Genomic DNA, 21,894 nt, shown 5'->3' with positions numbered 1-21,894 from the left:
GTTCTTCCCGATCTGTGTTCTTGCCTTGGGCTTCGAATCCGTGTACTTCCTGTACCTTGGACCTGTACACCATCATCTGGGACTGAATCAGTGTTTAGCTTTGCTGAGCCTGATGCTCTGATACCAATGTAACACGCGGAAGCTCAGGGTAGTCTTCTTTCAGCCCTAAACACTCTTGGAAACCTTCTGATGCAAAAACGCACCATCTGATGCAAAAACGCACCATCTTCTACTGGTTCATGGTCTTTATCTGTTTGCCTCTTCTGGATCTAGCCCTGAGAATGTCCATGGCATCTGTGATGCACATGACATTCTTGGCGACCTCGATCCATTTCTCGGCCTCATCCATCTTCTTTTGTGTCTTTGTGATCACCTCCACCCATGAAGATGTCTTCTCTTTATGTTGCTCCTCCTCCTCTCGAATGATCCTCATTTGTTCCTTGATGGTATTCAGCTCTTCAATAAAGGAGGGCTGAAATTCTCCATCCTCAAGCTTGCTTTTTAAAGTGGCTTCCAACTCCTTTTTGAGGGCTGAGATTTCAGCCGCTTGACTTTTAGCATGCAGTTTGGCCTCCACTAGTTCCTCCTTTAAGGCTGAAATCTCAGCCTCTTGCTTGGATGTTCTCAACTCGAGCTCTTGGATTTTGTCAAATCCCTTCTCGAGTTTGGAGAGGCGGATTATGATTGCGGTAACGGAAGAGTCGACCATCTTCTTGTTTTCTTTGATAATTGTGCCGAGCTTGTCCTCCACTTTCACGAGCTCCTCTTTAAACCCGGTCTTGGCCATGACTTTTTGCAAAACTTCCCACAGCCAATGGATTGGAAATTAATCCATGACACCAGCGCGAAACAGCAACAGCAGCAGGGAGAGAGAGGGGGGGGGGGGGAGGGGGTTCAAGCCATGTAGGAGAGGAGAGAAGAGAGAAGAGATTCAGCAAAGAGAGAGTTATGTTGCTGCCTTGGGGGCCTGATGAGGGGGCGGGTGGGAAAAGGGAGAAAGGGGAACAGCGAGAGAGAGAGAGAGAGAGAGAGAGAGAGAGAGAGATGCGAGCGAACAGGCGGGCAGGGGCGAAAAGGGGAGGCGGAGCGGAGGAACAGCGAGAGAGAGAGAGAGAGAGAGAGAGAGAGAGATGCGAGCGAAGGGGGGCGAGGCAGGCAACGGGAGGGGTGGGCGCAGCGGGAGAGGAGAGCGAAGGGGGCAGCGGGAGAGAGAGAGAAATGAAATGAAATGAAATGTTATATTAACGTCTTCAAAAGGCCATAATGACCTATGAGACCAAAAGTTACATCATGGTGGATCGAGAGAGAGAGAGAGAGAGAGAGAGAGAGAGAGAGAGAGAGAGAATTTAGAAAGAAAGAAAGAAAGAAAGATATATTAAGCGTCTTCTAAAGACCCAATGGGCCTATGAGACAAAAGTGATACAATAATGTCCATGGCATATCTCATCATGGAATGGAAAATAAAAAAACAGAAAGAAAACATAAACATAGCTATCTCACTGGGGTGATACAAAACTATCCATGGAAACTCATCATGGAATACTAAGAACATAAAAACATGGGAGTAACATCAGCTCCGAGTAGATGGTATACCACTCTCCAAAATATCAAGCATGGGGCTGATGAGTATGGCCGAGAGGTCTCCCTCAGCTATGTCACATGGAAAGGTAGCTCGATGGCGGTGGAGCATATCCTAGATCTGGAGCGGAAGAGGTGATCGTGGAGACGCAGGGGGGGTCGAGGGCGTCGGGCACGCTGGAGTGGAAGATAACTCCTCTCAGGCGAGGTAGGTCCAGAGCAGCTCGTGGAGGGTCCACAAGATCCACTATGTCGGTGTCCTCCACCTCCTAGGTTCGGAAGAAACTGGTGATGGTTGGCTGCCGAGGGAGGGGGCGGGGTGGCTGGGGCGGGGTCTCAAGAAGGTGTCCCTGTGTCTGCGGAGCTCAAGCAGGAAGAGGCCCAGGCAATGCTGGTCCTCGAAGTCAATGATCCTGGAGAGTGGACCGAATCCCTCACGAAATAGACGGTGAAACCTCCCACGGATCTCATAGTATACTGGGCAGCGGCATATGTAATGCTCCTCCGTCTCAACCTCTGTGTGGCATAGTCGGCAGATCCTCTCCTCTCTGGGTCTCCGTATGAGCTTCCCGGCTCTGAAGATGCTCTCAGCTCTACCTGTCTCCACTCTGAGGCGGTGGGATGAAACCCATATCTAGCCAATCGCAATCCGCATGGCATGGGACATGTGAACACTCAAGTAGCCCGGCTGCTGGATGAATCCATCCTCAGTGAGTGAGGAAGTGATCTCTGTAGAAGTGCATCTTCGTGGGGAGCTCCGGAGGTGTGATCCATGTGCAATGTGTGTAGAGGCTCAGAAGATCTGACCAGATAACCCGGTTGGTATCCTCGTGAGACAGTCGGAGAAAAGGGGAGTCCAAACTGTACTGAAGGGGGGGTAGGCGGTCCCTATAGAGCCCATATACTGAGAACCAAGTGGAAACTAGTGCATACCAGTAACCATACTCCAGAGTGCCCCTCAAGTGATAGCTATCTGGAGAACTCCAAGGCAAGCCTTGGGTACCTGTGGGGATCCATGTAACTGATGCGATGGAGGTATGTGACTGTCTGGAAGAGTGCCTCCACTACCATCAGGGTTGCAACAAACTCTCCCTGGATAATCTGGTGTGGGACTAATGGTTTGCTGCGGATCATACGGGAGAACATCATGACCTAGGGCCTCTCAACTCGATGCCAATCCTCATCGGATAAATCTGGCCCCCAGAAAGCTGCTCCATACATCAAGGCTGCTGTGACGAGGGTGTCAAAAAGCCAGCATTTCATCCTAGGCTCCTGGAAATGTGCCTGGAAGCACTGCCGCTCAAGTAAGCTCAAGGCTGCATATCCCCGCGTCACTCTGGCATGTGCTGCGGGAAGCATGGTAAAGCGTGGGCCACTGAAAGTGACACCAAGGTAGACATAGGATGAGACAATCTCCACAGGATCCCCTCTATATGTGAAGCTCAATCTGGATGTGAAGGGGCGAGAGGTATTGAAGACCATTACCTTGGTTTTACCAAGGTTAACCAGAGAGGTCCCGCTGAGTGCAAAAGTCATGTAAGGCATCCAACCGTCTCTGAAGCCCTTCGGTTGAGTCCAAGAGGAGGACGATGTCATCTGCATAAAGTAGTATGGGGATCAATATGCCTGCCAGTGTGGGACCAGCCCCGCCTAATGCATCAATGAAGCTCGAGATCTCATCAATGTAGAGGCCGAAAAGAGTGGGTGATAGAGGGCAGCCCTGTTTCACCCCAATAGTGGGGGAAATCTCCTGTGATGTACCTCCTGGGGCTCTCACTCGTCCGGTGACGGACTCATAGAGGGCGATGATGCTCCAAACCATGTCAAATGGGACTCTGATCTCCTGTAGACGGTGTAGGAGGCAAGCTCGGGGAACAGTAACAAAAGCTTTGCGGAAATCCACAAAGCAGCAGTAAATCCTCTGATGTCGTGCTCTACCCTTCTTGACGATGGCACGGAGGGTGAAGATGTGGTCAAGGGTAGAGTAGCTCCTCCAAAAGCCAGCCTGTCTTGAGGCTCTGTATCCCTGGCTCTCTACAAATGAATGGAGCTCCGGGCCAATGTGTGGCCAATCATGATCGTCCTGTAGTTATTAGGATCAAGTGGATCTGTTACGACCTATGTTTTTCCCTCTGGACAACATGCAAGTGGGCACGGGCACGGGATGGACAGTGTGAACAGGCATCAATTGGATATGAAAAGGAAAACTCATATGTGTGGCCAGCCCAAGTGTGAAAGGGGACAAAAGGGAGTTTTTGAGTTTATAAGGTTTTAAAACCTTAGATGACTTAAAATATTATTTTTTTTTTAAGCATGCGTTTTGTTGCTTTTAGCAATTTTGAGAAAAGCAAATCGCCTCCTTATAAAGCGATGGGTGGCAAGCTGAAGGAGGGCAGATCGCCGGGTGGTGGTCATCGTTGAGCAGGGGTCACCGTGTAGAGTCGGCGGCTGCTGCACACAAGGGCTACAGCGCCAGGCGGGCTACATCGGGTTGTTTATGGCTGTGGGCACCAGGAGGGCTGCTGTGCGCATGGTTACAGGCGGCTACTGCGCACATGGCTACAGGGCGCTGCTGCGCACATGGCTACAGGGTGTTGCTACGCACATGGGCTACAGGCAGGCGGGGCACCAGGTGGGCTGCAGCCAGTCAGGGTAGCCAGGCAGGTATCAGGTGGAGACTCTCTACGCCAGGTGGTTGCACGTATGGGCACGTATGGGCTTCAGCCAGCAACGGGCGCAAGGCGGGAGACTCTACAGCCAGTCGGGCAGCCAAAAGGACTACAGGCGGCCACAGAGGCGCAAGGGCTAAACAGCACGCTTGACTCTATCTCTCTCTTGGAAGGAGGTGAGCTGAAGGAGGCGCCGAGGGGCTAACAGCCAAGGGGTCTCTCTCGCTCTCTCTCTCTTCGCAAGCAGGTTTTGTTTACGAGATTAGGATGCAGAGGATCAAGCTATATATGCACAGGATGATGTTCTTGGAAGAGATGTGTTGTTGCTCTTCATCTTGGACTTATGTGTATTCAGGGATTGCTTGACACATCCTCTATCTTTCTCTCTCTAGGTTTTTGGCACCGTGATTGGATGGTGCATATGTGGATTTTTCTCATGGAGGCAGGACATTGGTTTTTTCGAGAGAAAACAGGACTTTGGTATGGAGGAAATAGGCCTATGGTTTATCTGATATAGGTCTGGTTTATCGGATACAGGTCTTGGTTTCATGTGGAAAGCGTGTATCTGATTCATATGAACAGGTTGTAGTTTTCTCGAGGTTACATGCAAGCTGTGACTATAGGAAAGGACATATGGTTTGGTACAGCCGTACTGCGGTTTGGGAAAGGGTTTGAGGGATCCATGTTAGCGATGGAGAAGACCTTTTCAAGCAGGGAGGTGTTGTATAGGGGTGTGCCTTCTCTATGGAATGCTTTGTTGTAATAACGAGAGTTCTTATTTGGAAGCCCTGGGTGAAAGTTTCGAGGGATCCTATTGGTAGAGGATTCTACAAGTTGTACTATGTACTCAAATTTTGTTCAAGTAAAGAAATACCGCAAGGGGTGCCACTGCGTTTTGGGGCCAATCGGTGTCCTTGTACTATTTGCAAGAGCACTCTAGCTCCCCTTCTTTGTTTCCTTTTCCATGTCCCCATGGGTGATGAAGTGTTTTGTGTGCGAGTGTTTATTTCACCGCCCGTCAGGTTTCTGAAGGCCGGTTTCATGGTTCCATCGCCGGGATATCGTCGACTTTCTCAAGGAGGCGAGCCCGTGGTTGTCACATCAAAAGCTTCAACATGTGGAAAGTGAATGGGACGAGTCCCTGTGATGATGTTCATAACTGGAATGACGTTAATGACTTCAGCAAATCACTATGAGATTAGTGGATTATGCTGACAGATTGCTGCTGTTAACACTTGACCCAGTGGATTAAGTTAAGCGATGTCAAATTAAAAATCTATATAATTGAAAATTCCCATGGAGGACTGTTCAAATAGAAATTTCGGTCTAATGGACCATTATTGTGATAAGAAATTGAATGTTATGATCTGAGTGAATTGTTATCTGATGATGAGTTCTATATAAGGGATCTTTATCCAAGGAAGTACAGGAGAGTGCAGGATTGTGTGTCTTTGCCTATATAAGGTGAAGAGCAAAAGCTAAAGATGCAGCTCAAGAGAAAAGACACCAAGGACAAGAAGAGTTGGCCAAGAACAAGAAGCAGTTGAAGTGTTGTACAAAATGGCTCCAAACATTCTGCACCCAACGAGTCTTGATATTTGTGCAGATCCCATACTTCAAACTATGGTGCAAAAGATGGGTTGAAAGCCATGGCTTTCGACAGTTTGTCACCGGTGGTATCTTCACGGAGGCTTCATGGGGTTCAGAAGGCAGCTTCTTTCTATGTTTAGCAGTGGTGATCTACTATGCTTTATTGGGACTTGTGCTTACCACTTGGGTGGAGTGCAAGCAGGTTTTGGGTGCATGTGGATGTATCAGATGAGGCTCAGATGGAAGCAAAGGAACTTGATGAGGTTCTTATTCCCGAGCAGATACTGGCACATAAGGAAAGAAAGGTACAAGGTAAAGTTTCCCGTCGCAATCTTGTGAAGTTTAAAGAACTATTCACCGATGGATGCCAAGTGGATGGAGGAGGGTGACTTAGCAAATTCACCTCAGGTATTGCAGCTTTATCTTGATGCCTTTGAGTTGGAGCTGACTCTTATTACGGCTCATTCAGGTTCAACAGAGCATGGGTCTGGAGCATTGCCTGATGCTCAAGAGGGGGGTAGCACCTCCGCTCCCTTGTTAAAGACAGGCTCAGTTTTTCATCTAGGAGTCGCTTGGTGACATCTTTGTATTCACTCGAGGTACTGAGGCTGACAGTACATCTGCTTATGGGACTTCTATGAGATTGTGTACTTGTCACATGAGATGATGCTATTGATCTTCTTTGGAATGGCATGGTTTGGTTTAGCTTAAAGTCTGCAGCAACCTGAGCTAACACTTCGAGACTCTATGAAGGGCATAAGTCTTGCGAGCAGTCCTAGAGTTGGTTTGGTTCATTTATGGATTGAACTCTATTTGTGCATGTATTTATACACTTTTGGAGGTATTATTGTATTCTAGTGCCATTGGATCCTGGTACTCTTGAGATCAAGTACTTTATTATGTTCATGGATGCACCACTGGGTGTGACTCCAACGGGATAGCCATGAGACATATGTGGGAAGTACTTCGTGGATGTATAGTTTAGATGCATTGAGTGCCTTCATATGCTCATGTTTTACCATCAGTCGTGGTCCTGCGGGATGTCCATGGGTATAAGGCTTGCAAGCAGTCCTTAGACTGTTACTTTAGAGTAGGTAGAGCATCTTCAGGAGTTTATTGTTTGCGATGCATATATGTGTCATGCATATGTTTGTCATATGTAGAATGATGCATGGTTTTGTTTTGTTTTTTGCTAACACAGGTTACGTGTTTCCACTTGGTTGACTTTTGCTGCAGGTTCTGAAGGAACAAGCAAGAGTGGTTTGTCACTTTGATGTCCAGGATGATTGTTTCATCACCCAGATACACTGGAGGGGCATTGCTTTGGTCATATGGGGACTCTTTCTTCGTTGGATGCTTACTGTGTTGAGTGCAATCGAGGACACTTGCTATTTTTCAAGAGGGGGGTATGTTACAACCCTGTGTTTTTCCCTCTGGACAACAAGCAGGTGGGCACGGGCACGGGCACAGGATGGACAGTGTGAACAAGCATATGAAAAGGAAAACTCATATGTGTGGCCAGCCCAAGTGTGAAAGGGGACAAAAGGGAGTTTTTGAGTTTATAAGGTTTTAAAACCTTAGATGACTTAAAATATTATTTTTTTTTAAGCAAGCGTTTTGTTACTTTTAGCGTTTTTGAGAAAAGCAAATCGCCTCATTATAAAGCGACGGGTGGTGAGCTGAAGGAGGGCAGATTGCCGGGTGGTGGTCATCGTTAAGCAGGTGTTTCCGTGTGGAGTCGGCGGCTGTCGCACACAAGGGCTACAACGCCAGGCGGGCTGCATCCTGCGCAGGCGGGCTACAGGCAGCTAATGGGTGCCAGGTGGGTTGCAGCCAGTCAAGGCAGCCACGCGGGTATCAGGTGGAGGCTCTCTACGCCAGCAACAGGTGCAAGGCGGGAGACTCTCTACAGCCAGTCGGGCAGCTAGAAGGACTACAGGCGGCCACAAAGGCGCAAGGGCTGAACAGCACGCTTGACTATTATCTCTGTTGGATATTACACCCAAATCCATTCAATGGTTGTTAAGGGCTATATAACCTTGACTTCTTTACTCAAGCCACATCCTCAAAAGGGCGCCTACATCAAATATAGCCTAGAGGGAATATTTCTCATTTAAGGCATACCCACATGGGGGAGATGGCCTCTTATGGTTGTAAGACATCATAGGTGATGTCATGTGGTCATGTACTACTTGCCTATATAAGAGGCCTTTGCTAATGAAGATTCAACTCGTGTATTTCCATTATAATGCCCAAGCTATGTCTCATTAGTGTTTCTTAATTCACTCTTAATCATGGTTATAATCATGACCTAACCATGACTATAACCATGTTTGATCCTCCTTAGTTTTGTTAATTCACTCCTAATACCAACATTTGGTATCAGAGCCACATTAATACAACCTCATCCCTTTCATTTGCCTCATCATTAGTGATTAATTAGCTTAATCATAAGCTTATCTCTTCCCATTTCATAGCCTGAAAAATAGGGCTGCCTTGGAGCATCCACAGCTCACAGTCGCCTCCACGAAATCGTACGGGATTCAAACCGTGCATTCTCAACATCATAAAGAAGCTGCAGCTCGGAGGAATTAGGCGGATTTTGCGCAGAGACGCCAGCATTGCAGGCGAAACCGGCGCCAGTTTTTTTGGGGGAAATCAATCCACCGATTGAACCAGTAGAAGATTCTCTAATTCGCCTTGGCTTTGGGGGTTTTCAATAGCTGCAAACACGCCTGTGCAGTCAGTTTCTTGAATGGATTTGTGGTTTGGTGGCTTCAGGTCTGACATAATCTCAGAAAGCTCTTTTGGTAACAGTTAAAGCATGGATGATTAACTCACTTAATCACTAGTAATTAGTGCTTAATCTGGCCTCAAGTCATTGCTATTGAAGGTGCTAAAGGCATTTTGTATTTAGACTTAGGCTTCTATCTCATTCAAGTACTCCAAGTGACCCAATTTTTTGGAAGTTGTTTTGAAAGCATTATCACATTGGTCACCATATACTTGATGATATTACTATATTGTGATGATGATATTGTTTACATCATTTTTTGAATCACAATGACTGAACCATCTGATGCTGAATCATCAAATATTCAACATTTGAGGCCTAAGAAGAAAAGCAGAAAGCCGAGGAGACGGGTAAGAAACAATGTCTACAACTCAAGAGCAAACAATGTTTTAGGAGGGCATGATTGGTCTGAATTTTTCATAAATAACCTCCATCTATTTGGTGAAGGTATCTAATCTTGTAAAAGCATTAGACACTGCCCTTGAGGGATACTCAAGTGGTAAGACCTTGCTTTATCATCATGTCTACATCCTCATTTCATGTTGATAAGTTTAATGGGATAGGCTTTCATACCTGGCAAGTTAGAGTAAGATTTATTCTCATGAAGAAAGGTCTGTGGGGAGTTGCTAGTGGAAAGGAGAAAAAACCTACCACTAGAGATGGTGAACAAGGATGGTTACCTAGGGATGAGAAAGCTTTTGCCATAATTGCATTAGGTCTAAGTGACAACTACATACATCATATCTCTAATGCAAACAACTCAGCTGAAGCATGGGAAATCTTAGAGAAATTATTTGGGGCAAAAGGGAAGCATTCCAAGATAGGGCTGAAAATCCAATTCTTTAAACTTGAAAAGAAAGCTTCTGAGTCTTTACCTACTCATCTTAATTATATGAAAAGCCTAATGTCACAACTTGCAACAATAGGAGCACCAATAGATGAGGAAGATGCCATTGCAGTTTTATTGAAAAGCATGCCTTATGATGAATATGGGCACTTAGTGTCAACTCTTATGAATCTTCCGGATCCTACTTTAGAGGCCATTGAAGCTGCACTCCTTGAGGAGTACAAGAAGAAGCAAGAGAATATAGGGATAATGGAAGGGGCATACTTCTCCAACAACAAGTCACACTTCAAGAAGAAGAACTTCATCGACACAAAAGGAAAGAAGAAGACTTGTGGATTCTGCGGCAAGGACAATCATATTGAAGAAAATTGTTTCTTCAAACAAAAGGCACAAAAGGCATTTCTCGCAAGTCAAGACAAAGAAGAGCTGCAAGAAGAGGCCTCCGAAGAGGCCAATTTTATCGAAGAAGATTGGGCCTTTTGAGTAAAATCAAGGGATAGCCCAAACCATGTTTAAAAATCTCTCCATCCTAAACATAACTATCTCATTGTAAGCTTTACTATGGTATTCTAGCATCATCCATCATTGCTAGCATTGTAAACCTAACTGGAATAAGACCTACGGGCACCAGCATGGTCATCATAACTAGTTTTTGTATGTTGTAACTAGAACCTAGAATTGCCATCATAAAGGTAGCATTGTCATGGATTTGGTTGAAGGAGGGTTTGTTGGATATTACACCCAAATCCATTCAATGGTTGTTAAGGGCTATATAACCTTGACTTCTTTACTCAAGCCACATCCTCAAAAGGGCGCCTACATCAAATATAGCCTAGAGGGAATATTTCTCATTTAAGGCATACCCACATGGGGGAGATGGCATACCCACATGGGGGAGATGGCCTCTTATGGTTGTAAGACATCACAGGTGATGTCATGTGGTCATGTACTACTTGCCTATATAAGAGGCCTTTGCTAATGAAGATTCAACTCGTGTATTTCCATTATAATGCCCAAGCTATGTCTCATTAGTGTTTCTTAATTCACTCTTAATCATGGTTATAATCATGACCTAACCATGACTATAACCATGTTTGATCCTCCTTAGTTTTGTTAATTCACTCCTAATACCAACAATCTCTCTCTTGGAAGGAGGTGAGCTGAAGGAGGCACCGAGGGGCTAACAGCCAAGGGGTCTCTCTCTCTCTCTCTCTCTATCAGGTGGAGGCTCTCTACGCCAGCAAAACAGGTGCAAGGCGGGAGACTCTCTACAGCCAGTTGGGCAGCTAGAAGGACTACAGGCGGCCACAGAGGCGCAAGGGCTGAACAGCACGCTTGACTATTATCTCTCTCTTGGAAGGAGGTGAGCTGAAGGAGGCACCGAGGGGCTAACAGCCAAGGGGTCTCTCTCTCTCTCTCTCTCTCTCTCTCTCTCTCTCTCTCTCTCTCTCTCTCTCTCTCTCTTCGCACGCAGGTTTTGTTTACGAGATTAGGATGCAAAGGATCAAGCTACATATGCACAGGATGATGTTCTTGGAAGAGATGTGTTGTTGCTCTTCATCTTGGACTTATGTGTATTCAGGGATTGCTTGACACATCCTCTATCTTTCTCTAGGTTTTTGGCACCGTGATTGGATGGTGCATATGGGGTTTTTCTCATGGAAACAAGACATTGGTTTTTTCAAGAGGAACAAGACTTTGGTATGGAGGAAACAGGCCTATGGTTTATCAGATACACGTCTTGGTTTCATGTGGAAAGCATGTCTCTGGATTCATGTGAACAGGTTGTAGTTTTCTCGAGGTTACATGCAAGCTGTGACTATAGGGAAGGACATATGGTTTGGTATAGTCCTACTGCTATTTGGGAAAGGGTTTGAGGGATCCATGTTAGCGATGGAGAAGACCTTTTCAAGCAGGGAGGTGTTGTACAGGTGTGCCTTCTCTATGGAATGCTTTGCTGTAATAACGAGAGTTCTTATTTGGAAGTCCTCGGTGAAAGTTTTGAGGGATCCTATTGGTAGATTATTCTACGAGTTGTACTATGTACTCAAATTATGTTCAAGTAAAGAAATACCGCAAGGGACGCCACTGCGTTTTGGGGCCAATCGGTGTCCTTGTACTATTTGCAGGAGCACTCTAGCTTCCCTTCTTTGTTTCCTTTTTTAGGTCCCCATGGGTAATGAAGTGCTGTGTGTGCGAGTGTTTGTTTCACCGCCCGTCAGGTTTCTGAAGGTCGGTTTCAGGATCTCCGGCTTTAAGGATGGGGGAGATGGTGTTGGTGGACCAAGAGGGTGGAAATCCTTCACAAAGGGCTCTATTGAACATGTAGGCTAGTAGGGGCGCCAGGGTATCATGGGCATGCGAGATGTACTCGGCAGTGAGTCCCTCATGATCTTGGGCTCGCCCAGTGCGTAGTCTATGAATGGCCTTAAGGACCATGCCCTTTGTGAAGAAGGTGGAGGTGGTGGGGTAGGGATCTGGTGGTGGGGGTAGGGGTGGCTGATGGGGGATATGATAGAGGGAGCGTGCATAGGAGTGCCATGTCTCCGAGCAGGTGATAGGTGTGGGAGGGCGATGTTCTCGGAGTTTCCTCTAGGGCTCTTTGCAGTTCGGCCCTAAGAAAAGTCGGTATAACTCATCCTCTTTCCGAGCATAGAGCTCTCGTTTCTTGCATTGGGTGAGCCGTTGAGAAATTCGTTGCGCTTGGCGCTTTGTGATTTGCCCAATCCGTACCTCATGGTTAAGACGGGAGCGTGTGGCCCGACATTCGTCATCATACCAACAATTATGGGGCATGGAACTGCAAGGTGGCTTGGCGGTAGACCACCGCGTGCAGATGAAAGAAGTAGTGGCGGATGTGTGGAGTATGGTGGTGAGTTGTGTTGTGAGGGTGGATAGGGGGACAGTAGGTTCCACATCCTGGAGTTGGCGATAGACGTGGTTGGAGTAAACAAGGTCAAGCTCGTGAGAGAGAGAGAGAGAGAGAGAGAGAGAGAGAGAGAGAGAGAGCGAAAGAAAGTTATATTAACGTCTACAGAAGACCCCAAGGGCCTATAGACCAAAAGTAATACAATGGTACCATGGATATACTGAGCCATGGAAAACTGAAAGAAAAAGTAAAATGAAAACATCTGACAGTACATGTGATCAACAAATGATCCTGTGTAGAGTGAGATATGCGGTGGTCAGCTAATGGCGATACCCGCCTCGGCCAAAACCGATCTGATGGTGGAGTAAATGTCAGGCCTATGTGATGGGAGCGTGTCATGGGCGGAGAACCTCACGAATTTGTCTGTGTGGTGGAGGGTCCTGATGCTCTAGGTCAGGGATGTCTAGCTCATAGAATGGATCGAGCTCTCTCGTTAAGAACTCCTCTGAGGCGTGGGGCTGGAGCATGGGCATAGGTGGTGGGCTTTGATGTCGTAGTAGAGGAACTGTTGTGGGCAGTGGATTCCGATGTGGATGTGTGTACCTCAAAGAAATCTGTGATGGCTCTCTGTGAGGTGTCCTGTTGGAGCCAGTGCTGTCTCTGAGAGAGAGAGAGAGAGAGAGAGAGATAATCCACATCCCCACCTCATCAGGCAATCATTTCCAGCTCCTGGGCAGCCTGTTACATAGGTAGAGAGAGAGAGAGAGAGAGAGAGAGAGAGAGAGAATCCACATCCCCACCTCGTCAGGCAATCATTTCCAGCTCCTGGGCAGCCTGTTACATAGGTGATGGGCTCCCAAACAAAACAAAAGGTCTGAAACATGCCTGATGGCCGTGCTATGATACGAGACCAGGCAGCTGGATGAGTTACTGTAACAGCTATACTTCAACTTACAAGTATCAGTAATTGCTTCGCTATCCATCACGCCTGAGTTAATTTCAGATGACTGAAAACCTAAGAGTCAAGGCCAGGAAAGCCCTCCTACACCTGATCACATGGACAGCTGGGATGTCCAAACGCCCTTTCAGAGCCCAGCCTTACTATCAAGTTTCTTCTACGGGAAGTGTTGCATGTTTATACGACATTAAAAAACCAAGCAATGCAACTAGCTATATGCATAAAAATATGTTAGCATGCACATGTAGAGCTTTCTGTGCACTGCAAAACCCTGGATATCAGACGTGTAAAGAAACAAGCGATGCACATACATGGTAAGTGAAGAAACACAGAAAATGCACCTGCTCTGGAGGGGCCCAGACATGTAGATGGCTGTCAATAGTTTTCCACTGAGAGCCTTGTACCGTCTGCGCAGACATAGAAGCCCTGGCCATAGAGACCTTCTGGAGGGCTCGGCTCCTGCACACACATGCACCCGCAGCGCTGAGTATTAAGCGTTTAAGGTAAGCATGTGTGTATGTGTGTAATGTTAATGTTAGGGGGAATTTGCCTTTTCTTCAGGAAGACCACCGCAGCAGCAGCTGAAATGGCCAGGAGGGCTCGCAATGGCAAGGTGGACCGCCTTAAACTCAAAATTGGCTTGAGCTTTCCAGTTGCTTTGGGCTGTTGGGGCTGGTGGCTGCAACAGGTAATGGTGGTAAGAGGTGCTAGTTTGTTGAGGAAATTGGCCATTTTGTGCTCACACACTACCATTCCATTTATTTCTCTCCCCACATATATCATATATATATATCATATAGAACTAGCACCTCTCATATTTCCACTAGCTCCAAAACATAAGGCAAAGATGGTTCTCGATGCAGAGTAAGTGTGAAACTAGTTATGGCATGGGCACTGACAATTACTGATGTGCGATGATGGAGTGCATCAATGATGGATCCTTGATTGGTTTGATGTGATTGTTCTTTACAATCATACTTTTCATGTCCATAACAACAATGTTCAGGAAAAGTGTGCCTTGGCTCAAGTTGAAATTTTTAAAATAGTTTTTAAATGTGAACTCAAAAAAGAATTTAAATGGTAGTAATAATGACATAAACAATGTAAATTTGGTGAAGCCATCTTGATATCTTCCCAAGATGCCAAAATTGTGGTATAGGGCTTCTATGATTTTACTAGTCATGCTACCCTTCCTTAGAGGCTGAAATTACAATACGTGGGGCCATAATGGCGAGCAGAATGATAGCACTCTTGCCCCTTCAAGTTAGGGTACATGGTCCAAATCTATCACAACAAATAAAGAAAATAGCTTTTGTTACTCATTTTCACCTCAACAACCCATCGATAATGGTTGTTCCTTAATTGTTTTCCCTCAAGAGCCCGCCATCTATAATTGTTGCTCCTTAATTTTTTAGTTATCTCATTTCCAATCTATAAAGTGTAAATTTCTTTCATTCCTAGCTTGATTAATTTCAATGTAGGATGAAGCACGAAGGAGGAGTTTGGTGGTAGCTCCCACAACCCCTTCTCAACCTCTTTCAAGAGACATTATTTTGGGGTAGGTAAGAGGTGCTAGTTTGTTGGGAAAATTAGGCATTTCTTGCATTACCATTCCATTTAATTTTTTCTCCCTACATATCATATATATGTAGAACTAGCACCTCTTAGATTTCTAAATTTTCCACCTAGCTCCAAAACACGTGGTAGCGCGATGGTTTTCACTTTGGAGTAAGTGTGAAACTAGTTATGACATGGGCCATGACAATTATTGCTATGATGATGAGAGTGCATGAATGATGGATCCTTGATTGGGGATGATGTGATTGTTCTTTACAATCGTCCATTTTTCATGTACATGACAACAATGTTAAGGAGAGGTGGTGTGCCTCAACTCGTCCTAGGGCCAGTTGAAATTTCAAAAGTGTCGACCAATGTGAACTCAAAAAAGAATTTAAGTGGTAGTAATAATGACATAAATAGTGTAAATTTGGCAAATTATATGCTTTTTCTTTCAAGTTTCAAAATTTAGTAAAATATCAAAGAGGAAATGTGTATATGGCTTGAAAAAACTTCCTCAAATGTTGCATGAGGAACATATTGTCAATGGAAGCAAATAAAGAATGAAGGTAATCATGTTAAGAATACATATTGTCAATGGAACATATTGTCAATGGAAGCAAATAAAGGATGAAGGTAATCATGTTAAGAATACATAGATGATGGTAATGAATGTCATGGTAACTCTCAAGGACACCATTGGCAAGTATAGTTAAACATCAACTTGTATGTTCTTACACTTCTTAGTTATGTACAACTTCTATAAGTGCCATGTTAATAAATTAGCCATGGTCCTTAAGAGGCTTTTCCCATATTGCAATTTTGGCACCTTGGGAAAGGGTAGCAAGGAGCATGGTCATAACAATCATATATATGTTTAAAATGGCAATTAAATATATAGGGCCGCTATGATTTTAGCAACCATGCCCCTTGTTGACGAGTGTGAACACCCCCTAGCATTTTGGCATTAGCTTGGGTGTGAACACTCCCTAGCATTAGTAGCATTAGCTTAGGCTTATGAGTTGTTATTACAAGATGTCATATCAAAAAGTGGTTATTACAAGAGGTCTAGTGGGAAGTTAGGATCTTGTGGAGGTTATGGGAGCCCAATAGTCACATGGGTAGCCCAACAGTCACATGGGTATCCCAAGAGTCACATGGTTGGATGGCTATCTAAAGCCCCTCTTGTATGCAAAATAGACATGACTATGGTATGTACATGATTCTTGGATGCACTAGATGATGGATATGGAATACACTATGATGTTATGCTATTTTGCTTGTATGTTTATCTTGTATCTTTTATGTTGATCCATGCTTCCTACGCCATGCTCATATGTACGTGTACTCCACGGCTATGTGTGTAGGAGCATATTCTCCCATGTGAACAAGGCTATGCTCACACTTGGCCATCGCAAACGGGATGAGAAGCTTTGATCTTCTCCTTGTCCACAAGCTCTTGATTAGAAGTCAACTACCTAATCCTTAAGCATTTCTTACCGAAAGAGAGATTATTACTTAATAGTAGCGTGCATGCTTCTTTCTTGATTGGATTATGCTCTCCCTCAAAACCCCATAAGAAGGGAGATTATGCTAGAAGGCGCCAATGTCCACATGATGCCTCTGCTAGATTTACTTCTCTAATGAGGGATTAAGGAGATCTTTTGTTATAGCTTGCTTAAGTGCTAATGTGCAGCATCGCCTTCTGCCACTGCCTTCTTTGCAGTAGCAAACAGCGCCATTGCCGCCTTCCCTATTCGGTGGTTAGTTGAGCTTTACTATTGGCTGTTCGTGGAATGAAAACTAGTTCAACTTCCTCCAGCTCAATCTCTATTGTTGGCAGCACTTTCCATTACATTTTTAGGGCAGGGATCCTTCTTTTAATGCCACTGATAAGTCAGCCAGTTGGCCGTTGATGTACTCGACGTCAGCAGGCTTAGCAGTAGTTGCTCCTCTCCTGTCCTTGCTGTCATCAGCCTCTTTGATGATAAACAAGCCATTGTTGCATAAAGCATTGTATCAGTATCCAATTTTGAGATGTCTAAGAAACCACTTTTCCATATGGTATGCTAAGGTGTATGCATCCCAACAAACTATCATCATCTTGTAATATAGAGCCCAAAGACCTTGTCACCTCTCATTGTAGTGTTGGGACATTCACAACCATCTTCAAGAACATCCAGAAGCTCCAAAGTCATATTCTGAAATTTAATAGCCTTGTAAGAGTTGACGACTCTGCACCATGTAGATCTTCCCTATTGAAACTGTCTTCACGGCGTGAGGAATAATCGATGCCATATTCCACACACCTAACGCAAAGGACTAGCATGCTGTGAGAAACACAAGTGCTCTCCTTTGAGAATTCGTCCATTGCTCAACTTCTTTTCGCGCTAGGCTAGATGGTCTACTAGATGGGTTCCCTCACCTTATTGAGAATGTAGATGTTTTACTTGATGTAGCCATGGCTAATGATGCACATGGGCTACTTGATACTATCCCTCACATAGTTGAGGAGGATGATGATGTGTTCTTTGATGTAGATGTAGCCATGATTGATGATGCACACGGGCTACTCGATGATGACCCTCACGCCATTGAGGATGATACAATTATTATGACTCCTTGGGCACCTTGGAATATTGCCTTTCCATGCGTAGGAAATACACATAAGCAAGAGGTTTTTTTAAAATAAAATGAACACTAAAAGTTAAGATTAAGCAGCCTTGCGTGTGAATAGCAAAAACCTTGGTATTGCACCAAGATCTACTTGTTGGGAGCACACTTGGTCTTGTGTTGGTGTGGTGCACTAGTTGCAGGGGCTTTGATTAAATCAAACACTAAAAATGGGGAGAAAAAGAAGCACAGACATATGGCATATGACATGTTGGCTTTGATGATTCACCTCATCGATGCCTACTACATGGAGTACGTGGAAAGTATCCGTAAGAAACTCGGGGTGGGCGACTTGATGAACTTGAATGGTAAGTAATTGGCCAAATATATCAATTGTTGAAGTATTGTCTTGAAAAATGGTGTCAATAAAAAAATAATATTAAGTATTGAAAGAATGAAGCATGAGATGGTCGGAGGAGACGCTTAGCTGGGATACTACCGAGACGCCTGTAAGAGCCACTCAGAAGGCATGAGATCTGGAGGAAGCCCAGCAAGGTCCCGATCGCGATATTAATATTGAAAGAATGAGGCATGAGAGGGCCAGAGGAGATGCTTAGCTAGGATACTACCAAGACACATGTAAGACCCAGTGAGAAGGTATGAGGTTCGTTCGGAGGAAGCCCATGAGAGGCCCCGACCACGTCACCTGTAAGTCCTAAAATGAGGCATGAGGGCCAAAGGAAGAGTCTTACATTGAGGATACTACCAAGACGCCTATGAGACCAAGTGAGAAGGCATGAGGTCCAAAGGAAGCCTAGTTGAAGGTCCCTACTAAGTCACCTATAAGTCTTGAATAAAGAGGCATGAAAGCCGAAGGATAAATCTCAGTGAGATACCTAATGAGACGCCCATAAGACCCAGTGAAAAAGCATGAGGTCACTGAGGTCCTTACCGAGTGTCCTGTAAGGAAAAGGTATGAACAAAAAGCAAAATGAAAATGTAAAAAGCATAAAAAAATAATGTAATGATTTCTAGAATGTAGTTACTTGGGTGTTGTAATTTCAGGACCCAAGGGAGGACTCACCTTGTGGACTTTCAGAGATAAAGCTGACTTCCCAGACTTGTGAAAAGAAGCAGATAGCTACATCGACCCACATGGTAGCACACTTGAGTGCCCATGGATGAGATTCTTAATCAACATATACTTTGTGGACTCTTCATCAGATTGGTGGAAATCATCTTCCCACCATCTCCTTGGTCTACCATTAATTTTTGTGGTTCTACATGATATATTGTATAACTTGAAATGTCTTGCATTATACCTTCCAACAGCCACTTATTCACAGATTTTTATGATGTACTTGGCATTGATAGGAGATGGTACACCCCCAACTAAACAAAGGGGAAGAGAGGTGTTGACGGGTGTCAACACCCCCTAGTATTTTGGCATTAGCTTGGGTGTAAACACCCCCTAGTATTAGTAGCATTAGCTTAGGCTAATGAGTTGTGGGATTTGGTTATTACAATATGTTATATCAAAAAGTGGTTACAAGAGGGCTAGTGGGGAGTTAGGATCTTGTGGAGGTTATGGGAGCCCAATAGTCACATGGGTAGCCTAAGAGTCACATGGGTATCCCAAGAGTCAAATGGTTGGATGGCTATATAAAGCCCCTTTTGTATGCAAATTCGACATAAATATGGGATGTACATGATTCTTAGATACACAAGATGATGGATATGGAATACACTATGATGTTATGCTATTTTGGTTGTATGTTTATCTTGTATCTTTTATCTTGTTCTTGATCCATGCCTCCTACTCCATGCTCATGTGTACGTGTGTACTTCATGGCTATGTGTGTAGGAGCATGTGTGTTCCCACATGTTAGCAAGGCTGGGTGTTAGCAAGGCTATGCTAACACCCCATGCTACCTTTTCTAAGAGGCCAAAATTGCAAAACATAGGGCCGTAATGATTTTTCCAAGAGTAGGCTTTATCCTAAACAGTAGTGCTCTTTCCCCTTAAAGTTGGGGTACATGGTTCAAATCTACCAATATTGCAACAAATAAAGAATGGTTTTTTGTTGCTACTTATTTTCACCTCAATAATCCATTTATAATGGTTGCTCCTTAATTTTTCAATTATCTCATTTCCAATCTATAAAATCTAAATTTCCTCCATTACTATCCTGATGAATCTTAACATAGGATGAGACTCAAAGAAGAAGTTTTATGGTAGCTCCCATTACCCCTTCCCAACCTCTTTTAGGAGACATTCGTTATGGGTTTGAGGCTAGCCTTGAAGCTACTAAAATCTTCTCCACCCCGTCACCTCTACTTGGTATATAGCTGAATGTGCCCATTGGCATACTCAGCATATTCACTAAATACACAAAAGTCAATATTTTCATGAAATTATCCATACATTTTTTGTAAAAAACTCCACTTAAAGATCATAATGTTTGTGTGTGTATGTGTCCTCTACTTTCTACAAAACTCTCCATCAATGTTTTTTGGGTAAATTTTTTTTAATGGCTATAAAAAGCTTAAGCCCTATGATTTTGGCTTTTTAAATCTCTCACAATTTCTCAACAAATGATACTAGTCACCTAGGTTTACTATCATAGAGTAATTTTAACCATACTGTAAGATTCCTCCCTCCGGCTTTTGAGGTGTGCAAGTGTAAGAACCTCCCCTTCTGATCTTATAATTATTCCCCTCTCTGAAATAAAAGAAAGATCCTGTTTTGGCCTAGAGAGAGAAAATGTCTAGAGGGAGGTAATTCAAAATTGAGATATTTTTTGATATAAAAATCCTCCTAGTGTCTAAAATGGTTTCCCCTGAAACAGAAATTTAAAAAGAACTTTCCAATATGCAATTGGAATTAATTAAAAATAGGTATACAGGACCTTAGCTTAAGGGTCCAGATTTTTTAAAAAATTTGAATTATGCTCCAATTAAGGTTCCTATGGACCAATAAGATTAATCCAAATGTAGGGAGGAGATAAATTGAAGAATTAAAGAAAATCTCCCAAAAATGAGTAAATGCTCACATAAGATGAAGAGTTTACTAAGGACAAGGTTTATTAGTTAAAAAAGAAGAGATATTTAGAGGAAATGATGTATTTTTGACACCTCAGTGTGGGGATCTCCCCTCATGAAGGAGGCGCCTATTTCACATGTGTGGAGGAGTTTTAAACTCATAAATAATGAGATATTTTCATCTCTTCTCTCTCCTATTTCAACTAGATCCAAAAAGTAAGCTAAACTGACCCAAAAATGGTCAAAAATTGACCAAATTGATCTGGAAAATTCTAGAATCAGTTTGCTTGGTTAGAGGCTCATTTTTTCCCATAAATAGAAGCCTCCCCCTTTGTAAAAGGTTAATAGTGTTTATGCACTGTTACTCTATTCCTACCCAAAGCCAATTACATTGAATTCACTTGATAATTCAATTGTTTTTGACTAAATCCTCTCCAAAGAAATTGGTGGGCCACTCTTGATCCAAACAAGAGTAGAACCCTCTTTTTATCTCTTCTCTCTCCTGTTTCAACTAGATCCAAAAAGTAAGCTAAACTGACCCAAAAATGGTCAAAAATTGACCAAACTGATTTGGAAAATTCTAGAATCAGTTTGCTTGGTTAGAGGCTTATTTTTTCCTATAAATAGAAGCCTCCCCCTTTGTAAAAGGTTAATAGTGTTTATGTACTGTTACTCTACTCCTACCCACAGAGCCAATTACATTGAATTCACTTGATAATTCAATTGTTTTTGACTAAATCGTCTCCAAAGAAATTGGTGGCCACTCTTGATTCAAACAAGAGTAGAACCCTGAATCCCTCAAGCCAAAGGAAAGCTTACAAAACTCCATGTAAGCTAAAATTTCTACTTTTTAATTTCAAATCTATGGTTTTTTGATTTCCTTGTTTTTTTTATAGTTGATTAAAGTGAATCCTGATGTTATGCCTTGATGAAAAGGCTACCCCCTTCTCTTCCTTAAGAATTCAGCCTTTCTTTATCCTTAAATGAGTAACAAATAAATTGATTAAACTTTTCTTATTGTTTATTCACTAGAAAGTGAAAATTGAGTAGATTAGAGTACTTTACTTCAAATTGGGGTTAATTTTAAATTGAAAATAGAATGTTAAAAATTGAGAAATGGTCAGCCATACAAAGGAGGTTATGGTAAAATTTTCTTAAATTTTATGAAAAATAAAGTTTATTTTATGTTATTCTAAAAGAGTAATTCCCACCATTTGTGCATTCTAAAAGAAATATTTTTATTTACTCCATGTACATATTCACCTATGAATATGCATAAATATCATTGATATTAATTATTGAAATTAATTTCTATGCATAGAAAGATGCATATTGGAAATCTTTTTATTATAAAAGTGTTGTTTTCATTGACTTTAAA

The 21,894-nt window shown here is 43.5% G+C and overlaps 1 protein-coding gene across 4 annotated transcripts in view; it reads right to left on the bottom strand.

Moving 5' to 3' along the window:
* LOC147604276 (catalytic/ hydrolase) overlaps positions 1 to 14,119 on the bottom strand; it is a 104,703-nt gene extending 90,584 nt beyond the window's left edge. For all 4 annotated transcript variants that reach the window (XM_086795265.1, XM_086795267.1, XM_086795266.1 and 1 more), the window contains exons 1-2: positions 13,856 to 14,119; positions 13,647 to 13,764 (exon numbers count right to left, since the gene is read on the bottom strand). In XM_086795265.1, coding sequence (XP_086651391.1) covers positions 13,647 to 13,764; positions 13,856 to 14,088 — 351 coding nt within the window. In that variant the 5' untranslated portion in view covers positions 14,089 to 14,119. The remainder of the gene's footprint in view (positions 1 to 13,646; positions 13,765 to 13,855) is intronic.
* Positions 14,120 to 21,894: the final 7,775 nt, after the last annotated feature.

Source organism: Cibotium barometz, chromosome 62 (assembly GCF_041138505.1).
Source record: "Cibotium barometz isolate CiBa-2024 chromosome 62, ASM4113850v1, whole genome shotgun sequence".
Taxonomy (NCBI): Eukaryota; Viridiplantae; Streptophyta; class Polypodiopsida; order Cyatheales; family Cibotiaceae; genus Cibotium; species Cibotium barometz.
The sequence above is the reverse complement of the archived record's forward strand: the minus strand, read 5'-3'. Positions and strand labels throughout refer to the sequence as shown.